This window comes from Sorex araneus, chromosome 9 (genome assembly GCF_027595985.1).
Source record: "Sorex araneus isolate mSorAra2 chromosome 9, mSorAra2.pri, whole genome shotgun sequence".
NCBI classification, from domain to species: domain Eukaryota; kingdom Metazoa; phylum Chordata; class Mammalia; order Eulipotyphla; family Soricidae; genus Sorex; species Sorex araneus.
In genome coordinates this window covers 60,737,964-60,749,680 of record NC_073310.1, presented here as the reverse complement: position 1 = coordinate 60,749,680, position 11,717 = coordinate 60,737,964, and the positions used below count along the sequence as shown (strand labels likewise).

Sequence of the window (11,717 nt, the reverse complement as noted above, 5' to 3'; positions counted from 1 at the left end):
GACAAAGGGAAAAAAACCGAAGAGGATGGAAATTAACCTATATTTTAATTTAATTTAATTTATTATATACTTATAAATAGTTGGTAACTTTTTTTTTCTTTTTGGTCAAACCCGGCGAAGCAGAGGGGTTACTCCTGGCTCTGCACTCAGGAATTACTCCTGGCGGTGCATGGGGTACCATATGGGATGCTGGGAATCAAACCCAAGTTGGTCTCATGCAAGGCAAATGCCCTACCCGCTGTACTATCGCTCCATTCCCCAATAGTTGGTAAATTTTTAAAAACACAGACTTTATGTGAACAGTATCATTACCCAGAGTTGGGGGAATTTTGGAAAGCTAGAAATAAAGGGTCTCATCTGCCGCCTCACTCCCACCCGCCTGGAGAGGTGGCAGCTCTTGTGGGGCTGTTGCTACCTGTGGGATGAGGTATTTTTGCACCATCACCAGATCCATTCGGAACATAGATTGAATTTATTAAAATTCTTTCTTTTCAGAATAAATTGGTATGAAACTCTGGAGTATTTACTGTCTTTTCCATGAAATTGGGGCAGTGCTGTCATTAGTTTGTCATTATCCCCAACACCAAGCAGAGCACTAGTTATCAGTGATTTCCGGTGGAAGGAAAGAGTTGTAGTAGAAGCCTAGCCATTGCTTACACCTTTGTTTTTATTTTATTTTATTATTATTTTAAAAATTTAATTAATTAATTTATTTATTTTTTGCTTTTTGGGTCACACCCAGCGATGCTCAGGGGATCCTCCTGGCTCTGCACTCAGGAATCACTCCTGGCGGTGTTTAGGGAACTATGTGGGATGCTGGGGGTCGAACCCAAGTTGGCTGCATGCAAAGCAAACCCCCTATCCGCTGTACTATCGTTCCAGCTCCTATTTTTATTTTTGAGCCACAACTGGCAGGTATTCAGGGGATAGACAGTCCTGAGTCTGTGCTCAGGGGCCATACTTAGCAGGGGTGGGGAACCATATGTGGAGCTAAGCACGTGCCTGACCTCTGATACTCTCTCTTTCACCATATAAATCACTGTATCACTGGCACTGTCATCCCGGTGCTCATCGATTTGCTTGAGCGTGCACCAGTAACGTCTCCATTGTGAGACTTCTTACTGTTTTTGGCATATCAAATATGCCTCGGGTAGCTTGCCAGGCTCTCCGAGAGGGGCGGAGGAATTGAACCCCGGTTGATCGCGTACAAGGCAAACGCCCTACGCGCTGTTCTATCGCTCAGTCAGACTGAACCATATAAATATGAAAATGAAACAATTAACAGAAGATTGAGATTGAATTGGAAGATTGGATTGAGATTTACCTAAATGAAATGCAATATCTTTGTGAAGAATTTATCAATGTAAACACATTTCTTTTAAAATAAAATTTGTTTTTCTAAACAGGGTTTTGGCACTACTATGTTTAAGGTATTCAATGTGTCTTCAGGAAACAGAGTAAAGGAATAAACAAGAACCATTGAAACACACCCTGAGAGTCTGCTTATATCTGATATTGAGGTCTTTAATCCACTTTGATCTGACTTTTGTGCCTGGCATTAGACAAAGGTCAGAGTTCATTTTTTTGCAGGTAGCTATTCAGTTTTCTCAGCACCACTTGTTGAAGAGGCTTTTCTTGTTCCAGTTTGCATTTCTTGCTCCTTTGTCAAAGATTAAGTGGCTATATATTTGGAGGCTGGTGGAGGGATGGGTGTTTGATCATTGTGAGATGTAACCCAAACATGAAAGCTTGTAACTATCTCACACTGATTCAATGAAATTAAAAAAAAAAGAAATAAGCAACACATAGACAATAAATGTGGGAAGGAAGAAAAAAAATGACAATGAACTCAGTCACTGGCCTTTGAGGATAAAAAACATTTAAGATATATTTTAAGATGAATTGTTTTCTTATTAGGAAGCTGGTTTTTAACTAAGAATTTAATGTAATTGTTTATTAAATATCTAGCTTACTGAAGTTTCCAATATATAAAATACTTATTGCCTCCTGCTTCATACAAGAAAATATTTTAAACCAAAGAAATGTTCTGATCTTTTTTGGTTTGTCTTCTCATGATACTTAAAATATTTCAAAGTGAAATCAGTGAGGAAAAGTTAGAATTTCTGAATTCCTTTAAAATTCACTTAGGTGGATTTTACGATTTTTATTTTAATGTGGAATTTAAAATATGATTGTATCTGCTTTTAAAATTTTAGAGAAATATCTAGATTATTGTATTTAGTTCTTTGGCTGGGAGTAATGGGGTGCTTACTTTTAAAGTCTTGATTGATGCATTGTATATTCTGTCACACATTATAGTTCCGAGATAAATGATCCATGTAGCATATATATTTAAAAAAAAGAGGGAGTCTACTTATAGAATTGAGTTCAGGTATAATGGGGGTGGATGTTGATATTCTGTGGTGAGTGTGGTGGAGGGACAGTATACTCCTAAAACATTAATATGTAAATTACAGTACCTAAATAGAAATACATAAATGGGAAAAAATGGATATCTACCAAATTTTCATTGGATGGTTCAACTGTTAAAACATAGGCATATCTGTCATGGATGAAGGGAGAAGGTGATTCTCAATCCTTGTTGCCGGGAATGCTGACTGGCCCATCCCTTTTGGAAAACAATATGGGCATTCCTTGTAAAACTAGAAATTGAGCTTTCCAATTGAGCTTCAGTTGGGTTCCACTGACCCCGCAATACCACTTCTAAGAATATATCCGGGGGACTAAAATCATGCAGCAGAAATGCCATCTGTACTTCTATGTTCACTGCAGTGCTATTCACAGCAGCCATAATCTGGAAGCAACTAAAGTTCCCGAGAACAGATGACTGGAAAAAGGGACTGGGCACATCTACACAACGGAATACTATATAGCCACCAGGAAAAATGAAGTCATGAAATTTGCTTATAAATGAATGGAATTGGAGAGTATGATACTAAGTGAAGTTGTCCAGAAGGAGAGGGACAGACATAGAGTGATTGCACTCATTTGGGGGATATAAAAACATAGTATGAGACTAGTACCCAAGGAAAGTAGAAACAAGGGCCTGGAGAACTGGTCCACTGTTGGAAGCTTGATACAAGTAGGGTTAGTGGAAGGGCAGTTAGGATACAGAAGGGATCACTATGATAATGATCGTTGGAAATGATCACTCTGGACAAGAACTGAGTGCTGAATGGAGTGAAAAGTATACATGATAACTTGTCAGTACCTGTATTGCAAACCATAATGCTCTAAAGGAGAGAGAGAAAGAGGGAGAGAGAGAGAGAAAGAGAGAGAGAGAATAAAAGTGTGTGCCTTAGAGGCAGGTGGGTGGGGTATGGGAGGGAAACTGGGGACATTGGTGGTGGGAAATATACACTGGTGAGGGAACAGGTGTTGGAACATTGTATGACCTAAACACAGTCATGTAACTGTGTATCCTACAGTGATTTAATAAAAAGAGAAAGAAAAAGAAAGGAAAGGAAAGGAAGAAAGGAAGAAAGCAGAAAAGAGAAAAGGAAAGGAAGAAAGAAGGAAAGAAAGAAATAAAAAAAGACTTAAAAACAACACAGGCACATGAAAACAGGAAGTTAATCTGACTTACTGTTTATAATACTTATAAAAGCACTTGGCAATCAGTTAAAAACTGATTAACTCCAGTATTAATGCATGCTTCCAATGTATCTTTTTTTTCCCTCCTTCATCTTTGGAAGTAATGAGTAAAGCTGTGTTACTGGCAACCAGAAAAGCATGTTCTGAATTTCCTCATCTATGTCGTAACATTAGATCACTGTCCTTTGATTCTCTCTTGTGGGAAAAAATTCACCCCAGATATCCAGAAATTATTTTCAATGGCTTCAGATTTGACAGATATATTATTTTTTTGTGAGTCTTTCCGGCACTGCCCAGGCCCAAAGACCCCTCTCGGATCCTGCTCTGTCTCAAGGTTTTGTTACCTAAGCCTGGAGATGCAGTGCTCGGAGAGTCACTTAATAGCCCATAGAATGGCAGTGGGTGGTGTCAGGGATTGAACTTCGAACTTCACATGTGCACTCCAGTCCTTGAGTTATCTTCCTAGCCTATCAATGTATGATTTTGTATACGAATGATGAAGCAACATAAAGCCAAACATTACTGCAAGTTATGCAAGGTGCTTGTCTTTAAAACTACAATTTGCTGTTTTCTTTTTCTTTTTTTTTTTCCAAGTCTTTGTACTTTTATTCAAATACAGCTTCAAACTGTTAGACACTATTATTTTCAATATATAAAACAAAAATGTTGTCAGGTGCCAAAGGAAAACAAGTAAGAACCCTAACAGGAAGTACCTGAATCATTTCTTGGTGGAGGGGGAATCCAGACAATAATAGTTCACAACATTTTTAATGACTCAGCATTTCTGAGAGGTTTCCAGCTGGGGACTCTAGAAACTGCTGGTGCCCTGCTTCACTACAGTGCAGGATGGCACAGGACATTATTAGGGACGTGTGGCTACAGTGGAACAACTCCTCCAAAGAGTCTCTTCCTGTCTCCCGTATCCCTTGGAGGTGCCTCTAACAGAAAGCCACTGGCAGCTTAGGCTCCAGTCTTCCCCTTGGGATGGAGGGACTGCGGCGGGGATGGTCACTCCTGAGTCTCCATGCTTTCCTCCTCTTCTCCTTGAGGGGGTTCTTCTGTGTTCTCCTCCTCTTCTTCACCTTCCTTCTTCTCTGGTGGCTTCTCATATGCCTTTTCTGAAGGTGTCACTATCACCCCATCCCAGGTAGATATTTCAGAACCAAGATAACTGGCATCACCCTCCTGGCCCAGAATCTTCCGGAAACCACCGTGGGAAAGGATTCGGACCAGAGTTTGAGCCGTGTAGCACACCATATCCTGCTGTTCCAGGGTCATGACGGTGTGGACTCGGAAGTTTCCACTCTCACAGGGGTCCGTGATCCCCACTGAGCCCGGCAAGAACAGGCCTGCAGCCAGAATCTGTAAGCACCGCCTATATGCCACATTCAGGGCCAAAGGCTGCCTGGTGGGGTTATTCATCACAGCATAGTGTCCTAGTAAGTCAAGGATCCAGGGTGTGAGGGGTTCAAAGCCAGGAAAACGAATTCTCAGGTCCTTCAGCAGCCTGATGAGGACTTTAACTGTGGACTGCGAAGCATTTTCTTCAAACCACCGGGCATGTCGGATGGCAGCTAAGGCACTCTGTAACACTTTGATATCCAAATGGAGTTCTGGGTCCAGTTTTCGGAGATTAGGTGGCACTGTTGTAATAAGAATCTTCACTGTAGCATCAGAAGAACTGATTTCAAAGCCAGTTTCATTAGTCAGCATGGTTAAAACTTCAGAGGGATCCTGTGCTCTTAGGCTTTCTACAACTTTGTTCCCTAGGGCAGCGACAGCTTCCAATGTAGGCAGGATCTTCAGGATCACCACGAGGTCAGCTACATTGTGTCCTGTGGTCATTGTTCCTTTCTTGTAGGATCCCACCTGTCGAACTTCTTCAATTTGCACTTCAAATGTCCCTGGAGCCACAATCAAATTATCAATCACATTGTTTATTTTTGTCACCAGGGAGAGGATAGAGGCCTGTTCAGCAGAATTAGGGGCAAGGTCCTGATTCCTCTTCAGCAAGGCCTCACTGAAGGATGTTTCATCTGGTGCTGGTTTGACCTGGGGAAAAGCCATTTCACACAAGTAGAAATCAAAAGGTATGTGTGGCACGAAGGGCCTGAACCCTCCGCCAGGGCCGCCTCTGGAACCGAATCGCCCGCCACGGCCACGGCCTCTATCGCCCCTCATGGCGCCCCGAATGCTGAACAATGGAGCTCGTACCAACCGCCAATTTGCTGTTTTCTTTAAGAAATTCATAAGCTCAGATTGCCTCAAAGACTATCACAAAATTGCAAAAATAATTTTTTGTTGTTAAAAACTATTAAGCAATGTAAAATTTCAAGTAGCTCTAAAAAAAGATGGCTTAATTGCAGAATTTCTACACGTTGAGATGCTATCAGAAAAACGTTTTCAGGGGGTCAGGGACATGACTTTGTGGTAGGGTACATGCTTGGTGTGAATGAGGTCCTCTCCAAACGGAAGAGAGAAAAGATGGAGAATTGGCACTGGTGGAGGGATGGGTACTCAATCATTGTATGACTGAAACGTAATCACGAAAGTTTGTAAGTCTGTAACTATATCTCACGGTGATTCATTAAAAAATATTAAAAATAATAAATTCCTTGAGTGTTTAAAAAAGAGAAAAGATATTTGGAGAGTAGAGTGAAGCAATTTTGGTGACCGTGTTGAGGGGTGGAAGGAAGGTCTGACAGGGTGCCTCCATAATGTCACCTGAAACGTCATGCGTAGGGGCTGAGTGAGGAGGGAGAGGGAATGAGAATCCCTCCCTCTTCTGAGCACTGCCGACCTTGTGAGGCTGATTTTCCCAGCACAGTTCTGGAGTGTGTTGAGACAGAGATAGGGGTGGGGCTGAGAGGTCCCAGGGGCCACTGAAGTAAACAGACTAAATTAGCCCTTAAGATGATCCAGCATCTCCTCCTCAGTTGTTTCCCATCCTGATGCCGCCTAAGCAATCATTTCTTCCCGGGTACAGCCTGTTGGAGCACAGGGCTCCGGCACAGAGGCTTGGCGGGAGAGCAGCTCGTGCTTAGTCTGGATTCTCTGAGGGAGGCAACTGGGTCAGGAGTGCTATGCTGGACAGCATCGTCTCTGGTGAAGAAAGAAACGGAATGTCAAACTGTGAAGTCCCCTGAGTTGGAAGCAGCAGCAGCAGTTTGAATGTGTGCTCATAGGCACCTTGTGAGGAGAAACCCCAATATTTGCAGGGATTTTGACCTCTCTTATAAGCTCTTCCCCTCTGCATCATTAGCTCCCCGTAGAGTTGTATTTCTTTTACAGCAGAAACCAATATTAACAGACACCCACCCCACTGTGGGGAAAAGCAGTCGCAGCCCGCGGGTGGTGAGATCATACAATTTTGATTACTCCGGAGTCTCTGGATGGCTCTTCTTCACCAAGCAATGCGATCTTCTCAAGAGATGCCAAGTCCTGGGGGAACAAGATTGTCAACAGAACACTTTTCAGGTCTTCAAGGCAGAAGTTATATGCTCAGTCTGGGAGAAAATAGCTATTATGCCACCAAGCTTTTCCAAAGGTGGGCTCATTAGCTCAGTGATCATGTCGAAAGAGTTCCTGGGAAGTTCTTTGTGGAATAGTTTCAGATTTTTGTTATTCAAGCCCTTTCCCTTTTTCTCTTCCTCTGAGCTACTAGAAAGACTCTTCCTTAAGCTCCAGCTCTTAGTTCATTATTCATCATAACTACCCCCACCCCCACCCCCAACCCCAACCCCAACCCCCAAATTGATCTTTTACCCTCCACTTCAGCAGGTGCTCCTAGGAGGCCTGAATAAGAAGCAGTACTGAGAGACAGATGGGAAGAGAAGGTGTGATGCACTTGTGGGTCAGATTACTTGTGTGTCGGGTAGATGCCATAGAATTCCCAGAATTCAAGAGATGACCAGTTGCTAAAGATTTTACCATTGGTGACCTGGGAAGCAGTTGCCTCCTAGGGTATAGCAATTGGGTGTTTGAAATCTAGGAGGAGGCAGACAGCAAGACCATCCCCAAGTCCAGAAATTTACTAGGGGGACTCAGGAACCAACCTAGGATTGCTGTAGTCAGAGCTGAGATTTATTACACTGAAAGGATAGAGATCCAGATAAATAATGGAAAAATAAGCAACCAGGCTAAGTCTGGGGGAATCTAGGGGACTAAGTGGGTCCTTGCCCAGTGGAATCAAAGGAGACACTTAGTTTGCAGCAAAAACATTGTGACAATACAGATGGAATGGCACAAGCTTCTGAGAAACTCATTCCCTGGTCTTCACCCTCCCCATGATCCCTGCATTGAGTAGGGCAGGGAGGGGAAGATTAGCTAGTCAATTTCTGTCTGGAATGTTACAAAATTCAGAAAACAAGTTATCAACATAATTTGCCTTCATTCTGGTTTATTTTGGGCCCACAAGAGTCAGTGTTCAAGGATTACTCCTGTCTCTGTCCTCACATGTTGCTCAGGGCGACATGTGGTTCTGAGATCAAACTGTTGACTGCATTAAAGGTAAGTGCTTTAACCCCTATCCTAGCTCTCTCCCCCAATTACGTTTTTGCTTGTACAAACAGATCAGGTACAGCCACATCAGATATGTGGCTTGCATCAGATAGCACTGTGTGAGCCTCCAAAATGGGAGTTCCCAGATGCCAACCAACAGCCAACGTTGTAAGCATGCCTTTCTAACGTTAGCACTCAAGCCTTGCAGTGGTTACTCTTGTTTGCATAAGTGAGAATTGGTAAGGTGGTAGGGCAAAACTCAACCTTTGAAAGAATTGCAGAGACCCACATTACCATTGGCACTAATTCCTGGCATCTCTTAATCTGACCTGCCTCTTTGCAGAAGGTGGATGGGTTTTGGAAAATAATGAAGAATTATTGGTCTCATAATTAAATCATGACTTTAACAGCTGTTATTCCAGATGTAGTTGGAAGAACTACTGACACAAATCAACACAGCCTCTGTCTAGCTGTCACTGTGTGAGGAATATCCAATTCCCTTGTCTTAGTAAGTAGGAACTCTATAAAAGATACCTATTTTCCAAAAAGGGAGGAAGAACACTCTTTCACCATTGTGTGTTAGATCAACTTATTTGCACTGAATGAAAAAGTTGACTTTGGTTTGATATTTACATAGGACAAGATACTCATTTGCAGAGGTATGACATTGTTCTAAGGTCTACAAACAGGATTCATTTTGATGGAACGCTTTTCTGATAGAAGTTGGGTGATAAACCCAAAGGGCAGGTAGAGTTCTGACATCCTCATGACTTGTCTGGGAATTGAGTTAATCTTGAAAGTGAGAGACAGCTTGCTGTACTTTGTACCTCATGCTGCTGAGAAAGATTTGTAGACACTTTGGTTGAGCCACCTGTTTGAAATTTGAAGGCAAGATATATATATATATATATATATATATATATATATATATATATATATATACCAAAGGCCATGGAGTACCTAAAATATGGTAAGGTTCTCACATTTGTAAGTTGCAGTGTAAGGGTCTGTGAAAGATGAGGCCATGTCCAGCTCATCAGAAAATCACATTATATAGGTGCCTATCATTTTCCAGTCAAACTAACAGACATCTATTTTCTTAAGAAATAGCTATTGGGTCCAGAGTGAGACTAACTCCCTGACTATAAGACACCAATGACTGCAACTTGAGCTGCTAAAAATAAATCAAATGTAATATTATCCAACAAGATGTAAGTCTGTGTTCCAAACAACATATTGTCAGTGGAAGCAGCATATACAAGACCAGGATTGATCGGGTCCCGGAGTGTCAAGTAAATTCTAGGACAGGTGGCGCATTCTCTCTGGGCATCTGTTTCCACTGTTTTATCTCTTACATATGTATTTTAAAAATTATTCCCTTTAAAATGTTCTTTTTTATGCTCTACTTTTGACTGGCTACCTTTGCCATCAGAGAAGGAGTTTTGCATTGCAGTTAAATCTTTGAAATATATTGAAGCTAGTTATCTGAACTAATTTTTTTATGTGTTCATGTTGAGTGAAGAATTTGGAATATATTAATTTATCAGGGTCTATTGGAAATAACTGGTCAGTGTTTAGTTATCTCAGAATTTCATAATTTGATATGCTATCCTTAATAAATTTAGGTTCTATTAAATTTATGTTCAATGTTAATATTTATCTATCAATATGAAAACATTATTCCATTTTTCTTACTTGCTATATTTCCTATTGTCTTGTTTGATACTGTTGCTACTTAGAAATTAACTGTCAGGCTAAATAATATTTATTATAAATAATATGTTTTATTTTTGGAATTGATTTTCAAAATTTCACTTTTCTTTGGAATTTTCAGTTAATTACAAATTGTCTAGCTGTTTTTTGGTTTTGGGGCAACACCTGGCAGTACTCAGGTGCTACTTCTGGCTCTGTGCTCAGGAATAACTTCTGGCAGAGCTTGGGAGATGAAAAGGGTGCCAGGGATTACACCTGAGTTGGCCGCATGCAAAGCAAGTGCCTTCTAACTGTATTATCACTCCAGACCACTGAATATGTTTTTTCAAAACTTTATCCTTCACCCTGATTCATACAGTTTGTGAATATTTTCATTCCTGGAAAATTCTCATTTCAAAATTTCTGTTGTCTTTGTCATTTCCTCTCTTTGTTTTAACTCATAGGATTTGCTTTGTTCATTACAAAATTAGGACTTAGTTATATATTTAAAAACATTTTATCATACTGTTTTCAATAGCTAGCATTTTTGAAGTTGGAGATTTAACTTATTTTTATTTAATTTATTATTTTTTGTCTTCTGTTTTGGGGACATACTTCATGATACTCAGAGACACTTTGGATCTGGTGCTTGTGGTCACTCCCCACCATGCAGGGGGACCATATTGTGTTGTAGATTGATCCCAGGACTCCCATTTGCAGTGCCCACACTCCAGCTCTCTGAGCCGTCTCTTTGGTTCTGGCTTATTTATTTGTCCTATAGTCACCCTGGCAGTGCTCAGGACTTACTCCTGTGCTCAGGGGCAAGTTCTGGTGGTGCTCAGGGGACCATATGTGCTGCTGGGGATTGATCCTGGGTCACCTGCATACAAAGCAAGTGCCCTAACACTCTACTCTTGCTCTGTTCCCTCTGACTTATTTCTTAATAGAAAATGCAATCTGTTATTGCCAAAACTAGAAGTAATATGTGTCTATATTTTGTAAATGTTTTACCACATTTTCCAGTTTTAAGCCTAGGATATTGCTTTATTTTTCATTGCCTCTCTTTGATCTCTCTGTATCTGGCTTTTCCATGTCTAGATAAAGTAAATGCTTAGTCATTTTTATTTTTTTATTTTTTTGCTTTTTGGGTCACACCCAGCAAAAAAATGCTCAGGGGTTACTCCTGGCTCTGCACTCAGGAATTACTCCTAGCGGTGCTCGGGGACCATATGGGATGCTGGGAATTAAACCCGGCTCGGCTGTGTGCAAGGCAAATGCCCTACCCGCTGTACTATTGCTCCAGCCCTTTAAAAGTTTAAACAATGTGTTAACTCCAAATGAGTTTGCTTGGTAATTTTGAAATATTTTGCCTTTTGAAAGTTTCACACAATGACTTATACTGCCTCATGAATATTACTGACAATATAGTTCAGTTCAGATTATTTTTTCTATCTTGATTTCTAACCAAACTCTATAATAATCCAGAGATCTTGGACAACTGAATAATAATTTATAATGTGTGCATAGGCAATGATGCAAGAGGCATACAATGAGACCACGTAAATGAACATTCAATTTGGTCATAGAGCATTGAGATCAATATTGCTTTCTCCTTTCTTTAATAAACAATACAGAAAACACTTGGTAGGTACCAATACCAGTCTTCTCCTTTGGTTCATTCAGAGAAAATGTTAAAGAGTACTATTTGTTATAACTAATTTTGTCTTTTGGAAAAACTATAACTTTGTCTTTTTAAATACAAAATTGATTTTCTTTGGGTTACCCCTTTCCAATTTGTATCTCATCTAAATGATGAATGGCATTTGAAATAGTATAATGTCATTTTTAGTAGGTAGTAACAGTTAATGAAGGAGTTTCCTGGCAAAAATTAAATGGTAAACAGCTACACA

General features: G+C 40.6%; 1 protein-coding gene across 1 annotated transcript; it reads right to left on the bottom strand.

Moving 5' to 3' along the window:
• Window positions 1–4,501: 4,501 nt before the first annotated feature.
• On the bottom strand, window positions 4,502–5,831 carry LOC101542031 (interleukin enhancer-binding factor 2). Its single transcript, XM_012932041.2, has one exon. It carries the CDS (start codon window positions 5,794–5,796, stop codon window positions 4,624–4,626), a length of 1,173 nt encoding a protein of 390 aa, XP_012787495.2. The 5' UTR covers window positions 5,797–5,831; the 3' UTR covers window positions 4,502–4,623.
• Window positions 5,832–11,717: the final 5,886 nt, after the last annotated feature.